The sequence below is a fragment of the Engraulis encrasicolus genome, chromosome 10, assembly GCF_034702125.1.
Source record: "Engraulis encrasicolus isolate BLACKSEA-1 chromosome 10, IST_EnEncr_1.0, whole genome shotgun sequence".
NCBI lineage: Eukaryota > Metazoa > Chordata > Actinopteri > Clupeiformes > Engraulidae > Engraulis > Engraulis encrasicolus.
In genome coordinates, this window is record NC_085866.1 from 20,171,601 (window position 1) to 20,190,413 (window position 18,813).

General features: G+C 45.0%; 1 protein-coding gene and 1 non-coding gene across 16 annotated transcripts in view; both read left to right on the plus strand.

Moving 5' to 3' along the window:
• Positions 1 to 18,813, plus strand: part of huwe1 (HECT, UBA and WWE domain containing E3 ubiquitin protein ligase 1) — a 97,967-nt gene that overhangs the window by 35,793 nt on the left and 43,361 nt on the right. For 14 of the 15 annotated variants that reach the window (XM_063208318.1, XM_063208330.1, XM_063208323.1 and 11 more), the window contains 12 exons: positions 121 to 202; positions 1,434 to 1,610; positions 3,764 to 3,920; positions 5,614 to 6,056; positions 6,455 to 6,650; positions 7,327 to 7,494; positions 8,666 to 8,814; positions 9,150 to 9,216; positions 10,412 to 10,635; positions 11,829 to 12,040; positions 13,886 to 14,068; positions 14,524 to 14,696. In XM_063208318.1, the coding sequence (XP_063064388.1) occupies positions 121 to 202; positions 1,434 to 1,610; positions 3,764 to 3,920; positions 5,614 to 6,056; positions 6,455 to 6,650; positions 7,327 to 7,494; positions 8,666 to 8,814; positions 9,150 to 9,216; positions 10,412 to 10,635; positions 11,829 to 12,040; positions 13,886 to 14,068; positions 14,524 to 14,696 (2,231 nt within the window). The remainder of the gene's footprint in view (positions 1 to 120; positions 203 to 1,433; positions 1,611 to 3,763; positions 3,921 to 5,613; positions 6,057 to 6,454; positions 6,651 to 7,326; positions 7,495 to 8,665; positions 8,815 to 9,149; positions 9,217 to 10,411; positions 10,636 to 11,828; positions 12,041 to 13,885; positions 14,069 to 14,523; positions 14,697 to 18,813) is intronic. The other variant, XM_063208321.1, reaches the window with a different exon arrangement.
• LOC134457690 (small nucleolar RNA SNORA9) lies at positions 4,504 to 4,636 on the plus strand. The gene has a single exon (XR_010036485.1). It is a non-coding gene; the product is annotated as a small nucleolar RNA SNORA9 (small nucleolar RNA).

Here is an 18,813-nt window from a genome sequence, read left to right on the forward strand (position 1 = left end):
GACAGCATGTACAGGCACACACACAGGCATACACACAGGCACACACGCGCACACACACTGGAGTAATGCTCATGATGGCTGAAAAGCAGTGTTTGACCTTCTGCTGCTTGTGTTGTGTAGGTGGATCACCCCTGTGCTGCTGCTCATTGACTTCTATGAGAAGATGGCCGTGTCATCCAAACGAAGGGCTCAGATGAACAAGGTGTGTAGAAGGGTGCTCATGTCGGCATGTGTGAGCCCTATGGTGCAGGTTCATAAGAGATGAACATGGGTAGTAGGGGTGTAAATAATAATTGAAATGTATCAATGCATCGATCCTAAGGCCGACAAGTTAATCAAAACGTATTGTTTCGTGGGGCATTCTTAAGAATCTAAAATAATTGAATCGCTGGCCCGTGTCCATTGTCCTTGCTTCATAACATAGTAGAAGTAATTGAAAAAAATGGAATGGAATCAAATCATACCGTATTGTAGGGAATTCTTAAGTATCGAAAATAATCAAATCTTTGCTTTAAGAAATCGATATCGAATCGTCATGGAGGCTGTGATTTACACCCCTAATGTGTAGACTCTGGACTAGGTGCTGCAATTTGCCTGATAAGACATTCCAGCACCCAGTTTGCTAATTCATTTCAATTAATGTATTGCATCGAATTTGCATTGTATAGCATTGCTTTTCCAGACGATGTGAATACTTAACTAGTCCTTGGTGCCCAGTGAATATATTCTGCGCCCTGCCCATTTCATGTAGTGTAGAGAGCCTGACACAGCAGTTTCTATTCATATCCTATTTTTTATCCCCCAAATGAGGGCATCATGTGTGTCTATATAGGTTGCTGACGTTGCTTATAGCAGATGATTCCAACACGGCACACAGACGAGGCTATTTTCAAACTGCAATGCAGCTGATGTTTCTGTCCATATCCCCATAATATAAAGACTGTAATATAGGACGGGGTAGACAGACCATGGAATGAGTTTTTGTTGTTGCTGTTCTACAATTTAATGTCAGAATGGGAATAGCCTGCTTTTATTTTCAATTGTTGTTATACCTATGGCACATAATATGGCAAATATATTGTAAGGGCGGTTCTTGCATTTTAGACCCCTTACTTAGTTCGAGCTTGCACTATAAATGCACCCTGAGTGACTCCTGTTTTTCTCCCCTTGTTGCTTCTTCTACAGCCCATTGGCTTTAACTGGCTGATTTGACAACCACTTTATAACACAATATTAAATATATTTAAGCTCTGTTTATGTCTGGCGTTGATCACTTGGCGTACACACAGGCTTTGTTGTCAGGCGTGCCACATTGTGGGTCACATTGTTGTAGTATTTGCAGCCCAATGGTAATAACTGGCGCTGGTTTGATGACCGTTTTATAACACAATATTAAATGTATTTAAGCTCTCTTTGTTCTCCTTGTGTTGCAGTATCTGCAGCCCAATGGTAATAACTGGCGCTGGTTTGACGACCGTTCGGGTCGCTGGTGCAGCTACAGTGCCAGCAACAACAGCACCATCGACTCAGCATGGCGTGCCGGGGAGACCAGCGTGCGCTTCACCGCCGGCCGACGCAGATACACTGTGCAGTTCAACACCATGGTGCAGGTACGGCTGACTGTTATACCTAGCATGGCCCTGGTGATGGCATTCTAGGTCGTCTTTCTTTCTTTCTGTCTGTCTGTCTCCAGGGTGGCCGCGGGTCCTTAAAAAGTCTTAAATTTCATTTTCGCCAAATAAGGCCTTGAAAAGTCTTATTTTGTCTTAAATTTTCAACCCAAATGTCTTAAATTTGTGGAGCTTAATTTAGGGAGGAATAATTATGTCAGCCATTTGATGAACTTTGCGACGGAAAATAATTATGTCAGCCATGTGATGAACTTTGCGACGGAAATCGGGAGTTGTAGCCATGTAGTGTAATTTAGAACGCATTATTGAATTTTATTTAGTGTAAAGTTTCATTGTGTATAGTTTTGTGTTTTCAAACGGCTACATTAATGTAAATAACCAATTGGTTTTTGTGCTTCATTTGAACCTGTGTATGATCTTGCGAGTGGTCCTAATTTCATTTGGAAAATGGTATTGAAAAGTCTTAAAATGTCTTAATTTTGACTTGCTAAAACCTGTAAACGCTGCGAGTTGGTCTTAATTTTATTTGGAAAATGGTATTGAAAAGTCTTAAAATGTCTTAATTTTGACTTGGTCAAACCTGTAGACACCCTGGTCTGTCTGTTGGTTCGTTTGTCCATCTGTCCATCTTGCACTGCCAGTGTCTGTTTGGCTGGCTGCCTACCTGTGTGTGTCTGTCTGTCTGTCTGTCTGCATGTCTGTCTGCATGTCTGTCTGCATGTCTGTGTGTGTGAGTCTGGGCCAACTGTTCAAGGAATGTTTGAACACCGTGCAGTTCAGTGTGATTGTTCAGGTTGAGCTGGCTTATCCACCCGCCTGGCCACATTGAGCCTCGTCTCATTGAAATGCATCAGCTACTTTGGGGTTACTTCTAGAATTCTAGGCTATTGCTTTAAACTTGCTGATTTGAACATGATAATAATTAATGATAAGAGTGTCTTCAATGTGTGTGAGAACATGCATTTGGATAGAAGTTAGATTAAATTATTTAACCATAGTTTAATAGTTATTAAGGTTAGTATATACAGTAATATCCCATTGCCAATACTAAGTGTGCACTACCGCTGTGTCAGTGTTTGTTTGTGGACTTGGTCCTGACACTTTTTTTTTTTTTTGGCACAGTGCGTTTACCTGACCTAAAGAGTGCACGATGCATAATTTAGTGCAACTCAAATGTCAAAACATTGTGTGTACAGCAAGCCTTCACAGCTGTATTGACTTTCAGATGAGACATTTGGAAATGCTACGCCAAACAGTGCAACCTTTTGAATGATGAATGAGGGTAAAATATTTAGGTTTTTCTGTACAAATGACTGAGCATTATTTGAGAAGACAAGTTTAACCGGATTACACAGCACTCTCGATTGCAAGGTGCCAAAGCATAAACAAAAAACTGTGATAAACGAGAGATGTCTGCACACTTAGATCCTCTTTGGTGTTATTTAATTCGTCAAGCTTTTGGTCGGAGGAAGGAGGAAGGCCTGCCGACTGAAAGCTTGTAAATGTGCAGACATTTTTCTTTCATTTATGATGGAAGACGAGTTTAAATAACAGCTTTTATCAGCTCTACGTCCACTACTTCTATAGCTTCTCTAAACTTCCATGTGAATACTGCCTTTGCTTTTGGTTCTGCCTGTATGCTCATCATTCATCATCTTGTGGATCTTGGGCAGAGCATGCGTATGTTTGTGTGTGCATTTATTGGTAATGACATCCCTGTCATCCTTCCCTGACCCTTTTGTCTGCTCATCATTCATCAATGTATGCATGCATGCATGCATGCATGCGCGTGGGTGTGTGCGCGCGCGCGTGTGTGTGTGTCTGTGTAGGTAATGACATCGCTATTTGTACTGTATTCATGTGCCCTTCCTGTTTCTGTCTGTTCATTATTCATTGTGTGTGTGTGTGTGTGCGCGCATGTGCGTGGCGCACGCACTTCATGTCTGTATATATGCATACAGGTAATTGCATCACTGTGACTTCATGTGACCTTCTTTCTGTTCGCTTATTCATCATTTTGTGTGTGTGTGTGTGCATGTGTATGAGTATACAGGTCCATAACATAACTGTAAAGCCTGCATTCTTATCTGTTTATTCTGGTCATTCATCATTGTGTGTGCGTGTGTCTCCAGGTGAACGAGGAGACGGGTAATCGTCGTCCAGTCATGCTGACTCTGCAGCGGGTGCCACGTGCCCCCAAGTCCTCCAAAGCTGCCAGCGCCACGGATACGGAGCGGGAGGAGGGCGATCGCGATCGTGCCAAGACTGAGGACGCCCAGACTGATGCTGGTAGGTCTTACTGCTCTTCACTCTGCTGCATTGGTTGGTTGCATTACAGTTCAAGCCTTCATTTTCTCTTAAAAAAAAAATCCTGGCACTGACTACATTGCTGACAACAATTCTAACAGTCATCACGGTTAGTGAGTCTACCCGCATGGTCATCAAGTCTATGATGTCCCATCCTGTTAGGTTTTTCATGCTTTACCCGTTTATTTAAACGGGTAATACTGCATTCACAAATAAAAAGGTCCCATCTGTGTGAAAAAGATTGGGAAAAAATCTCCACACTTTGTAAGATACTAGTTTCACATGTAATACAACTGCTTATTTGATATTCCTTGAAGGCTGAAGGCTCAGTTGACAAGGGTCAAAACATGTAAGCACACCTGTTCCGCCAAAGTGCGGCGCACTGCTCTGCCAACATTGGATTCCACTGTTTTCAATACAATCCCGCACACCAGTGCAGATTTCCACAGATGTCCGGACATTTGCGCCGGTGTGCAGGGTTGTAATAGAAAACAGTGGAATCAGGGGTTGGCAGAGCAGTGCACCTACTGCACTTTGGCAGAACTAATGTGCAGAGTGCCTAATGCTGCAGGCCGTTCAGCGAGGCTTTGCCTGCGGTGGCTCTGTCCTTTCCTGTAGTGTCTGCTAGAGAGAGCTGAGGTGGTTTGAGGCCCTGCCGTGTCTCCTCCACGGCAAGGTTATAGAAACCTCAGACAATTTTTGTATGACATTAAATAAAATCGTTTCAGTTTAAGTTTAATGTTTATTTGACAGGGACAGTGCACAACATTGATCCAGATTATAGCCGCAATTTCTAATTTTCATATGTTGTCCCTGGACAGAAATTGATGGTATTAGATTTAGGATTTTAGATTAGAGTATGTACAGTACATTTTCTTTTGTTGATGTTGGTCAGCGTTTGTTACAGTTTATTGAGCCTGTTAACTGACTCATTTAAGTTACAGTATCTGAATGAAACTGTTGTTTCTAGAAGCTCTTCTCCATGCCCCTCGCTAGCTAATAGGAACCTCAAGAGCCCTGTGCCTTTTGGCAATAAACCTGCCTAATCTTTCTTTTAGCATAGTCATCAACACCTAAGCATATTTTTTGTACCAGCCTGTTAGTTTTTCATGCGTGGTAAGTTCAAATATTTCACGGCTCTTGGAAATCAGCAGAGAGGTACAGTACTTGCCATTTTTCTAGCCCCTGAATTTCAGGAGCTCATTTGAGCGCTGAGCACTTTAGCGATAAGCGAGTTAATGAATTTCTAATTTGTGCCCTGGAGCATATGTGCAGCGATTACGACCCAAATTTTTTCTCATATCTCCTGTCTCATAATCAGTGCTGGCAGCAGTAGGGATGGTCCGTCTCAAAGGCCCAAATTTCACTCTTTATCTCCAAATTCGTAATTTCTTTGCAGCACAGTCATGACATTCATGGTCCTTCCTCAAGACCCAAATTCCTCAGATTTTCATGTTTCTTAAATATCTTCTTCAAGGATATGTTTTTTTTGCCGGCCTCCATGGAATTGACCCTACCAAAAAAGAAAACTCAAAATTCACTCATTTTCCTCTGACATTTCTTTGCACCAGAATTGTTGTTGGCAGCTGTGACCATGTCCTTGCCTTAAGAGGCAATGTTTCCTCATATTTTCATAATCCTCATGTTTCTCCCATATTTCTTTTTCCCCCAACAGAATCCGTCTCGGCAGCCGTGGAGATGGCCCTTCCCAAAGACGACGCGGAGCACAAGGACTCTTCCTCCTCCACCGCCACCGCCACTGCCTCTGCTGGGCCCACCTCCCAGGACACGTCATCGTCGTCCTCTTCCTCCTCGACATCGGACGGAGCCATCGTGGTGCAGGGGCTGACCGAGGAGATGACCACGGTTCTCATCCGGGCCTGCGTCAGCATGATCAGCGTGCCTGTGGACCCCGACACGCTGCACGCCACGCTGCGGCTCTGCCTGCGGCTGACGCGCGCTCACCAGTACGCCATGATGTTCGCCGAGCTCAAGAGCACACGCATGATCCTGGGCCTCACGCAGAGCTCTGGCTTCAACGGCTTCACGCCGCTCGTCACACTGCTCTTCCGACACATCATCGAGGACCCAGCCACGCTCAGGCATACCATGGAGAAGGTGCGTCCCCATAAGCTATTAACAAACACATCATTTAGGACCTGGCCACGCTCAGGCATACCATGGAGAAGGTGCGTCCCTATAAACTTTAGACATACACATCATATAGGACCTGGCCACGCTCAGGCATAACATGGAGAAGGTGCGTCCCCATAAGCTATAGTCATTCACATTGTGTAGGGCCCTGCCACGTTACAGCACACCCATGAAGAGGGTGCATTCCTAATAGATCGATCACATACATGCACCCATCATTGAGGAACAGCCACATGTTATTGTATCATGAAGAAAATGCATCATGGTTTATTTAAAAATAAGTACAAATAAACCATATGTTCCACATACCATTGTGGTGCTTGACCATGCTCTGCCCTGCCTGTGTTGTTCCTCTCTCTCAGGTGGTGCGTTCTGCGGTGACCAGCGGGGCAGGTAGCACCACATCAGGTGTGGTGTCGGGCAGCCTGGGCTCTCGGGAGATCAACTACATCCTGCGCGTGCTGGGCCCGGCCGCCTGCCGCAACCCCGAGTGCTTCACGGACACCGCCAACAGCTGCGTCCGCATCGCCCTGCCCGCACCCAGGGGAGCTGGCACAGGTGAGCGCAAACAACAGAACAGAGGATCGCTTCACAATAATCAGCCGCGTTTTTATTATTCTGGTGTTGCTTACAGCCATGGTGTGTGTGTATTCAACATGTGATGATGATGCTTGATCCCATAAACAGCAGGGAATCATTTTTCATCAATCTTTCATAGAAAGGATGTGTAATCAACATGTAATATTCGATGCCATGAACTTTTTTAGGTTCATTTTACATACAGTTTAGGATGATCTAATTAACGTGTGTGTGATGGGAGAGGAGAGGGGTTACTGCAAAGGATCGCTGTACACTAGTCAAATATATGCACATTAATAATTTGCATTTGAACAGCCCTAAGGGACACCACAGGTCACCAACACGCATGACACTCTGATATTGATATGGTGATGGAAACAACGAACGAAGTAACATTAGAAATGTGCACAAATATTTATCTGTTAATTAAGAACTCTAGAATCTGTACCAATTAGAATCCTATTTGTGACATCCCACATGTGATTAACTGGCCATCCGTTCCGTCTAGCATCAGGAGAGGGGGGTACTGCAAAGGATCGCTGTGCACTAGTCAAATATATGCACATTAATAATTTGCATTTGAACAGCCCTAAGGACACCGCAGGGTGCCAACACATGACACTCACATGATTAACCGGCCATCCGTTCCGTCTAGCATCAGATGACGAGTTTGAGAATCTGCGCATCAAAGGCCCAAATGCAGTGCAGCTGGTGAAGACCACTCCACTGAAGCTCTCCCCCTTACCCTTCATCCCCGACACCATCAAAGAGGTCATCTACGACATGCTCAACGCCCTGGCTGCCTACCATGCTCCGGAAGAGGGTGAGGAAAAATATCATATATTTTTGACATTTTAGGTGCACCGTGCATCTAAAAATGTCTATTTTGCATCTAAAAATGTCTATTTTGCTTTATGAGAAGTGCAATTTACTCAGTCATATTGAATACTTTAAATTTGGTAATGGTGGTAAGTATTTGTTAAAAAGGTAACATTTGTGAATGGGCTGCATGGATTCTGGAATTGAACTACTAAAAATATTACACAGTCTTTTTACCACCTTTTTTAAACGTTGAAACGGTACTGTATTTTAGAATTAAACTGTATTGATGTGAATAAACATATTTCATGTATTTATTTAGTTGATTGTTAGTTTTGAATGTGAAGTGAAATGTATGACCTCTAATTGCCATGAAATGGCCACAGCTGCTTAACTGGCAGTAAACAAAAACAAACAAACAAAACCTGACATGGATGAGTTAGACTGGTATGTCAATCCAGCGGTGTAGTCTACTTTTTTGAAGTGGGTATACTGTATATTCAAGCATTTTTTGAAGTGGGTATACTGTATATATTTATGCTATTCTAAACAATGGATCAATCAATTTTAAGTGGGCATACTGAAGCCCCTAAAATTTAGAAGTGGGTATACTCCGTATACCTGCGTTCTACGTAGACTACACCACTGTGTCAATCATAGCTGGACAATACAACTTTATTACTACTCCAGATCATATGCTGTCTTGTTTTTCTGCCTGTCTGTTAACCACATAGTAACAGGTGGGGCAACATTTTGCCAAGCTTCATGACATTCTCTTCGTTGTGTGCCATTCCCTTTATTCTGATCTAATCTCTTTTTTTTCTCTCTCTCTCTTTTCCCCTCTGCTCTGTCGGGCATGATGTTGCCCCCTGCTCTCCTCCTCTCCTCTTTTCCTCTTATGCTCTCCTCCTGCCCTGTATCCTACTACTCCCTCACTCCCCTCCTCTGCCTGGCATTTTTTCTCTTCTCTTCAACCCTCATGTGCTCCCTGACCTCCTCCTCCTCTACCCCCTCCTTATCGCTTCTCCTCTCTCTCTCATGTCCTCTCTCCTCCTCCTCCTCCTCCTCCTCCTCCTCCTCCTCCCCCATCTTCTCCTCCTCCTCCTCCTCCTCCTTCCCCATCTCCTCCTCCTCCTCCTCCTCCTCCTCCTCCCCCATCTCCTCCTGCTGAGCAGCAGAGCGTGGTGAGGAGCGTGCGCCCCCGGTGCCGGGTGGCCAGGACCTGTGCCAGATCCTGCAGGACGTGGGCGATGACGTCTACCAGCAGTACCGCCTCACCAGACAGGGCAGCGACTTCGACTCGCAGTCCGCCTTCCACATCAACGTAAGTGGTGTTCAGTGCATGTCTTCATGAACGTGCTGAACAGGTGTGTGTGTGTCTGTGTGTGTGTGAACGAGACAGAGAGTCTGTATGATTTGTGTGTGTGTGTATGTGTACACACGAGAGGGAGAGTCTGTATGGTGTGTGTGTGTGTGTGTGTGTGTGTGTGTGTGTGTGTGTGTGTGTGTGTGTGTGTGTGTGTGTGTGTGTGTGTGTGTGTGTGTGTGTGTGTGTGTGTGTGTGTGTGTGTGTGTGTGTGTGTGTGTGTGTGTGTGTGTGTGTGTGTGTTGGTTAATGGTGCATATCTCACACTGTACTCCTCCTCTGTGCTCCTCCAGACTCAGGTGTTTGCTGCAGATGGAGCGGTGGCCGAGTCCTCCCAGTCTGGGACTCCTCAAGGGGAAGGTAAAGCATCCTGATTAATAGCTCAGCTCTTACATTGGTGTTTCTCAACAGGGGTGGTTCAGCCCCCCAGCGGGCGTTGGGGAGCTCTAGGGGGGGTTGAGAAGGATACAGCTGAGAGGGGACGGTGCTTAGTTGCCATTGGAGGAGCATTAGACCATTTAGTTTTGTAATACTAAGGGGGCGTTATCAGGCTTATGATGAGGTCAATGGGGTGTTGGGAGGCTTAGGATGATGTCTAGGGGGCGTTTGTGCAAATGAAATGTTGAGAACCATTGCTTTACATCTATGGCCACTCCTCAAGGGGAAGGTGAAGCACCCTGATTAATAGCTCAACCTTTACATCTATGGCCCATGCACGCACGCCAGGCTGCGCTGCGCCATTTAGATGTGGCAATTAAAATTTCCTCTTTGTTTTTTTCATTGGCGAAGCACTGAAGTATTGAATTCTTGCGGAGAAAGGGTAAAGATGAGAAAAAAAATTAGATAATTAAATAATGATCTAGATAGTTCCACACATTTTCTACACCTTCATCGCCTTTAGATCTAATGTCTATGCACACTAGGCTGTGCAAGCGGACCGTGCAAAAATAAAACAATGCCTCTTTTTTACGTTGGCAAAGCTCTGAAGCAGTGAATGCTAGCAAGGAAAGGGTAAAGATTGGGACCAATTAGATGATGATTATTATCTAGATATAATTCTTTTTTCAAACATTTCCTCCACCTTTCCCACGCCTTTAGATCTAAGATCTATGCACGCCAGGCTGTTCATTGAGGTGTTTTTTTTTGTTTTTTTTTTAATTTCCTCTTCTCTTTGGTGCTCAGCATATGCGGTTCACTAACAAAATGCTTGTATGATATGAAATGATGATGGTGACAAAATAATTAAGTTTTGCCTATTTTTCGTATTCGAATTTGGGGAATTGTGCAAGGAAGACAAGTTTATTGTACATTGTGCATGGGGCTAATTTTGGCCATATAAGATACATGTGTCAACTCAAAGCAACATGTGCATATAGTACTGTCAAAACGATATTTGCTCACTTGTCTCTCTCCCTCTGTCCATACTTTTTTCTTCCTCCCATCCCATTCTGTGCACCCTCCTCCCTCCTCCCCTCTCTGTCCGCCATCATCCCCCTCCTCCCCCTCTCTGCACCTCCTTCATTTCCCTCCTCCATCCTCCCCTCTCCTGGTCCAGCCTCCACCCCAGAGGAGATGCGGGAGGAGAAGAAGGACCAGGAGGGCGAGAAGGGTGCTGCGTCGGAGGAGAGCCGCGCTGCCAAGGCCAAGGCCAGCAAGCCCCTGATGCCCACCTCCACCATCCTGCGCCTCCTGGCCGAGCTGGTGCGCTCCTACGTGGGCATCGCCACCCTCATCGCCTCCTACAGCTACACCGCCGGGCAGTCAGAGCTCATCAAGGAGGTCGGTCAACGTACAACACACACACACACACACACACACACACACACACACACACACACACACGCACGCACGCACACGCACACCCAGATGATGCTTAACAAGGAGGTCGGTCAACATAGAGCGCTTGTCCACACACACACACGCACACACACACACACACACACACACACACCGATGATGCTCATCAAGGAAGTCGGCAACATAGAGCGCGTGCCCACACACACATACACATAGATGATGCTTATCAATGAGGTTGGCAACATAGCAAAAACACTCACATTTACACACTCCTTAACATACACACACTGCAAATATGTGTAATTTTATAGTTATGATATATAATAATATATAACTTTATAGTTGGTGTTTCGCTTTCCTTTGCCATTTGAATGTCAAGGTCTGATAACAAAGGAAAGCCTAATTGAAGCGTAATGGGCCTAAGTGTTAATTGTAATGGGCATGGATAACCTTATGTGCTTCACTGTGTCTGTGGCCCACAGATTAATCATTAAGCTGTCAACACACTTTACTTACCGTAGACACTGGTGGCATTTGTCTTGGCTATTAATTAAAGCCCATTGACTGGGCGAGTTTGATCCCAAGGGTTAATTGCTGGCAGTGCAGCAAGTGTGGCATTTATTGACGGCAAGGAGAAAAAAAGACTCCCATCACCTTCCAATTTGATCTTGTGACGTTGTTTTCCTTCCTGAGGTTAAAGCAGTGTTTAGGCATCAGCCATGTGTCAGTGGTGTGACTCAGTTTCTCTGTTTACTTTCTCCCGTCTCTCTGTGCGTGACGTCTCCTTAGCCTTTGACCTTGTCTCCAGCCTGAGGGTATTGAAGTTGTGTGTGTAACCCCCTGTCAGTTGTGTGTCACTTGTCTGACTCAGTTTCTCTGATCCACCTCTCTCCACATCACTCTTGTCTTTCTCTCCTCCCCCTCCCATCTCTCTCACTCTGTCTCTGTCCCTTTCTTCCAATCACTTCGTCTTTCTCCATCCATCTGCCTGCCTTTCTCATGCTTTCTCTCTCCTTCCTCTTTCTCCCTCTCTTTCTCTCTCCAATCCCTATCCTCTCTCTCTCTCGCTCTCGCTCGCTCTCTCTCTCTCTCTCTCTCTCTCTCTCTCTCTCTCTCTCTCTCTCGCTCTCGCTCGCTCTCTCTCCTTCCCCTCTCTCTCCTCTTCCCACCCTCAGGACTGCAGTGTGTTGGCCTTTGTGCTGGACCACCTGCTGCCCCACACCCAGAGCTCTGAGGACAAGGACACTCCTGCGCTGGCGCGTCTCTTCCTGGCCAGCCTGGCGGCGGCCGGCACTGGCACGGACGCCCAGGTGTCGCTGGTCAACGAGGTGAAGGCGGCGCTCAGCCGCGCACTCGCCATGGCCGAGGGCACCGAGAAGCATGCCCGGTGAGGCAACGCATGGCGTACACACACACACACACACACGCACACACACGCACACACACACACACACACACACACACACACACACACACACACACACACACACACACACACACACACACACACACACACACACAACCAGACACCAGTCACTTGCTACCCGAGGCCACCGAGAAGCATGCCCGGAGAGGCAACACACACACACACACACACACAGAGAGAGACAGACACACCGAGGCAAACGAGAAACATGCCCGGTGAGGGACCGGTCACTTGATACTCGCTATGGTGGCTGGCACTCACTCAGCCACTGCAGCAGCTGCTGTTTGACGGGCAGACACACACCGCACACCCACACACACACCTACACCACACACACACACACACACACACACACACACACACCGCACCCACATACTACCCTGGTTCTTGTCTCTCCCTCCCTGTGTCTCTCACGCACGCGAACATTCTCCCGTCTTTCAATCTGAGTCATCTGCATTAGTACGCACAGACACACGCGCGCGCGCGCACACACACACACACACACACACACACACACACACACACACACACACACACACACACACACATACACACATACACACATACACACACACACACACACACACACACACACACACACACACACCATATCTGTCTGTCTCTCATTATCGGAATCATCTGCCTAGCTCCCTTGTCCTGTGTATATATGAATTTAGCAAAGCTAATAGAGGTCACATTTAGCATCTCTCGTCTTAACCATCTTGCATAAATTGCTGATTCATTCTCAAGGTCTCCAACAACGACATTTAGCTGAATGAGAATAGATGTTGATGTACCCACTTCTTTGACTGCCTCTGCTGTATCTTGTGTATGCTAATTGCTCTACATGAGTAACAAGTACTGTACAAATACATAGAATGTACAGCATATTCAGTACTAGGGATGCAAATTATCGATTAATTAATTAATCATTAGTTGATAGCCTTATCGATCGACTTACGATTAATTGATAAGCAGCGTTTCCCCCCCGAAATCTCAATGTTTCTAAAAAAAAAAAGCTACTAAATCTAAAAATGTTCATAAAAAATTGAGAGAAAATTCTATTTTAATTCTCTAATCTAAAGGTGATTTAAATATTCCCACTATTCACACCCCTCTTCACACACACTCTTCACATGCCCATTTCACCTGGGTCTCTTGTCAGTTGAATTGTCGATTAATTGCGATTACCGGTAATGTTTTTTAATCGATTAACGCATTGATCGATTAAAGTCGATTAATCGTTTGCATCCCTATTCAGTACACGTGTGTGCAAGGCACATGGTGGTGGTGTTTTTTCTACCAGCCAAACTGCATTTGGCCGGTTGGCTGGTGTTCATTTAGAGCCTTGCATCTGCGTGTGTGTACTCAACGTGTCCGTCTTCTATGTTGTTCTCCTCAACTGAGGCTTTAACTGCAGTTATAGATGAGTGGAGTGCAGCAGCGGTAACTTTGTTTAGAAACTAAGAATGAAGAATAAAAAAATGCACCAGCGCTTAAAAACTCGTTCCGGCGCCCTTGAACCCTGCTTGTGTGTACTGAAAGTTTCCATTATCCATGTCTGGTTCTGCTGTACATTCTGTGTGTGCATGGCACAAGACGTTGTTTTTTTCTCTATCAGTCGAACTGTGTTCATTTTAGAGCCCTGTATCTGCGTGTGTGTACTGAACGTGTCCATCTTATTTTCAAAATTTCAGTGCATTTTTTTTATATATAAATATTGAAGTCGGCCCACAACGTCACTGCAGGCCAAAATCAAAATCTGGGCTGAGTTTGAGTTTGACAGCCCTGTTCTATGTCCTACAGGCTGCAGGCGGTGATGTGTATCATCAGCACCATCATGGAGTCCTGTCCCTCCACCTCCAGCTTCTACAGCACCGCCACCAGCAAGACGCAGCACAACGGCATGAACAACATCATACGCCTCTTCCTCAAGAAGGGCCTGGTCAACGACCTGGCACGCGTGCCGCACAGCCTCGACCTGTCTAGGTATGCCGCCACACACACATGTACAACAGCACACACAAGAATGCAGGCACATGCGCATTCATACACACACAAGCCCCAATGCTTTGTAAATACACAAGCTCAACTCACTTATGTGGCACGTACAAAGTCTTAAAATGACTGTGTTGTTGGAACAAAAGAGCAGAATACCTCTCAATAAAAGAGGAATTGGTCTAGAATTTTAGGTCACGATTATAATGTTTACATAACAATATTTTGATGTTTACTGAGAATAAGGCTACTGGTACACATGATTACCTCTGCCAAGGAGGCTATGTTTTTGGTCACGTCTGTCTGTCTGTCAGTAGGATAACTCAAAATTGTCAACGGATTTGGGTGAGGTCGGCACTCTCTGAGTGCATTTCTAGTTTGTTGTGTATGAGGTTTGGCTAATGTGGCTGTCTGTCTGTCTGTCTGTCTGTCTCTGTGTGCCTTAGCCCCAACATGGCCAACACGGTGAACGCAGCCCTGAAGCCTCTGGAGACCCTCTCCCGCATCGTCAACCAGCCCAGCAGTCTGTTCGGGGGCAAGGGAGGCTCCAGCAAGAACAAGACCGAACACGACACCGTCGGCACCACCAGGGACAGCAACAGCAACACCCAGGACCAAGGTTAGTGTGCAAGCAGCATCATTTGTAAGGGTCTCCGGCGCACATCGGTTCCGACAGCACTGCGGAGCACTGTCGCTTCCGACATAATTCCGACCCCCAAAACCAATTTCACACGAACATTGCATGGATAGTCAGTGGCCGGCTGCGACAAAATAGAACTCGTCTCTAATCACTAGCCGATGTCCGGGGTTCTATTGAAAACAATGGAATCGAACTATTGCGGAGCAGTGCTCTGTACTTTGTCGGAGCCGTTGTGCAGAGGCCCTAGCATAGAAACATTGCAGCATTGGGTGGGGGATGGACAAAGGTCCACAAACATTAAGTCTACAACAGCAATACTCAAGACCAAAGAAGCCAACCAGACATCATGATACAGTGGAAACGCAGAGTGCAATATGCCAACCAGGAAAAAAAGCGGTAACACTTAACTCATTGGCTGCCAGCCATTTTCATAAAAGAGTACCTCGGAGTGCCAGCGATTTTTCAGCATTTTGGGTGTTTTTTGGAGGCTCACAGAAAATTGAGTTCTGTGTCTATGTCAACACCATACCTATCAAAACACAGATTAGACGCTCATCTGTCATCAGAAAAAAACGGTGTTCTTTCATAATCATCTGTTGAAATTAAGTGGAATTCGCCAAAATGCTGCTTTCTAGCCAAAAAGCTGAGAAAACGCCATTTGAAGTAGAACTATAACTGCAAACGTTTTTGCCCGTAATGGCATCGTCCTAACAACTCCAAACCTATCAGCTGCTATTACACAGTCTTCTGTCATCTGTAGCCTGAACAAAAAGATCATTTGTATGACCTTTTCAACCTAATATTCTGAAATATAACGGGGGACTCGAAAACAAGGGTGTTTTGGTTTAGTTGCTGGCGCGCAGCATGGTTCATGACAGCAGTTGCCCCTAACTCCGGTAACTCCCTACCTCTCCCTCTCCCTCTCTCTCTCCCCTCGTTGGAGAACGAATCACAGCTGGTTTATTTCCTCCAGAAATAGTACCGTGTTGTGTCTTGTGGGGAGGGAGGCAGGTAGGCAGGCAGCACCGCTTAGCGTAGCTTACTGCAGCTTCTTTGGCAGAGCGGACAATTTGCAGATTGATGATTACTGTCATCATGGTTCTGCTATAGTGATCTTGTCATATATTGTTCAATGAATTTTCTTTTGATAAAGTACTGATCACACATCCAACATTTCACAAGCCGATTGGAGTGGTGAATGCTAGCTGGTCTGAGGCTAAGTGCAATGCTTTCTAATGTGAGCTGAATGCATCTGACCAGACACAAAGGCTACTCTGTTCCAAGAATCTGCAACCCCCCTGTCTTTTTTGATGATACAGTAAGCTGATCATACTATACAGATCCATAAAAATAACTGTGGATTGAGTAAATAATAAATAATAAAAAAAATAGTTGACTTACCAAGGCTCCTTTATTTAGGCTTAGTTGTAAGTTGTTAGCGATTTCGTGCTAGCTAGCGTAGCAAACTTTATACCCAAGTTACCTCAGTTGGGACACATCACCACTAGTCCCGTGCATTCTCCTGTTAGATGATATTTTGTAAGCAACATCCTGATGTTGTGTAGGCTGATCACATTATCCAAAATGAAAGGTTGTCACACAGATCATCTCATGGTGTATTTTGGGCAAGTTAGCTACAATGCCTTCTAGCTAGATAGCAACAGGAGATTATATTTTGGTCATGAGAGGAAGGTTTTTTTTTGGTCAGGCTCTGACACTAAAATCAGTAGCCTACCTGTGTTAAAATCAGAGGGCAAGAAAGTAGACTACTGTCACAGGTGCTTTACTTTCAAAAATGATTTTGCTATGCTACTTTTGAGATTATATTATAATAGTAAAAAAGGGGTGTTTTTGTCTTGACATTTCATCTTGCTCTGAGCTAAAGCCCTGCCTTGACTGTTCCTAAGGACACTTCTGCCACCTACAGGAACAGTTAGAAAATGCCTAGAGGCTTGAAATTCATACAGAAGATAGGTCAGACCGTCCTCGAGGCCTGGCTGTAAAAAAACGCAATTGTCGGCGAACGACGTCGAAGGTAGGGGGCGTCACTATTTGAAATGACGTCATTCGACGGCCAAGGCAGCCAATGAGTTAACTTGACACTGGCGTCATACGTATGCCGTAATGGGGACATAATTGTTGTACATGTGTCACGAACGTTGTCAATGTAAAAAAAAAAAATGTATGAATGTCATGAAGTGATATTCGGTTATGGTACAGTAGTGGTGTGGATCGCCACTGCCCTCACGATCCGATTCGATCACGATTCGGGAGGTAGTAGATCCGATTCGATTCGATTCTATTAGATCCAATCCGATTCGATTCAATTCTACAATGCATTGCAATGCATTACATTTCTACTGAACGCAAAGCAAATGTTCAGCCATGATGAGGAAATACAAGTAGTCAGATACTGAGCAACAATTTATTGGCTGTTTTCTGTATCAGTCTGTATCAGTCTTAATGTTTTGAAGTGTTTTTATTTAATTTAACATTCATTTGCTCCCGAAATATCCATGGAAGTAATTGAAACTTAAAAAAATTGCCGGATTGATTCTGGAACTTGCCGGATCTGGATTGTCCATGCCCCGGATCGATTCGGATCGCCGAATCGATCATTGTTGACACCACTATGGTACAGACAGCCCTAAGAATGTTAACTTGTCATGACTATTAAGCATTTATGACATTGACATCATTTGTATGACTCGTCCATGACTGTGTCATGACACCGTTATATCATACGTCTCTGACGCCGACGTCAAGTAAAGGGCAACCTAAAAAGCTTTGCGTCGTATGTTAGCCAACAGGCATGATCATTTTCAAGTTCAACACATACGGCACAATGCCAAGCATGAACAGAGGCGGCAACAGCAGCACCTAAAGACCATGGTTTGTTTGCGAGCCAGTGCATTGACGCAATGAACCAACTGTGAAAATAAAGCGATGACGCAGATAGTAGTATGCCGACCATGAAAATCAAGCATTATATTGTTGGGGGTAAGAATAGCAAACATTTATAACACCTGTAACAATAACGCCCAAGACGCATGTAGCCAGCCAGCATGACACAGTGATGACGCAGATTGTAGTCCTGTATGTCAACCATGAACATCAAGCCAAAGAATTTCTTGGAAAATCAAACCGTGCCTACCCAATGCAAAGGAGTGTGCTCAGGTCCGGTCTCTTAAACACCCCAAACCAAAATATCACGTTTTGTAACTATATCAATGACTGAGCAAAGCCAACCATCAAAATGCATTAGGGAAATATACTGTATGTTGGTCAAACATGGAAAGAAAACATGTTGGGGAGAACCAAACATTGATATTTAAGCTTGTTTAATCATCTCGCCCCTCTGGCTGGTTATTCCTTTTGTGCTTGTATTCATTCAGTTATCAATTCTGCTTTATCTCAATTTGTTGATAAAGCAACGTGATTACCTCCTCAGGCACTCTGTGTGCCCAGTGTTTGACCACAATGCAAGAATAAGGGCGAACCAACACAATGATTAATTAATTACCAGCAAAAACAGTAGCACAACAGAAGATTGACAACTTGACCCATGAAGCCCTCATAGCTCTCCCTTATGATTAGCCACATGCTGTTTTTAAATGCCTGTGAGGGCAATAAGAACAAGCAAAATAGCTATTTTGATGGAATAGAAGGTAATGGCCTGTCTTTGCGTTTTATTGCATTGCGCTCTGCTGTGCCACTAGCTGCAGTTAGATAAGAAATATTGTGTTTTTGTAACAAGGCAATTTTGTGTGGAGATGAAACTTCTTCTCCAGGGTCATTTGGGGTGTGAGACATTACTCTGGGAATGCATCTAGCAATTTGGTCGAGCTTCGCAGTGCTCTGCAAAGCTGTTACTAGGCAACAAGAGTTCTTTGGTTGCCACTTCTACGGATGGAACTGAGGCGGAGTGTCTGCAGTAGTGCATGAAGCTTCTCTTGCCCCTGTTTCTTACCCTTACTGTGGTGGTTAAAGACCGCACGCACACACACACACACACACACACACACACACACACACACACACACACACACACACACACACACACACACACACACACACACACACACACATAAATACT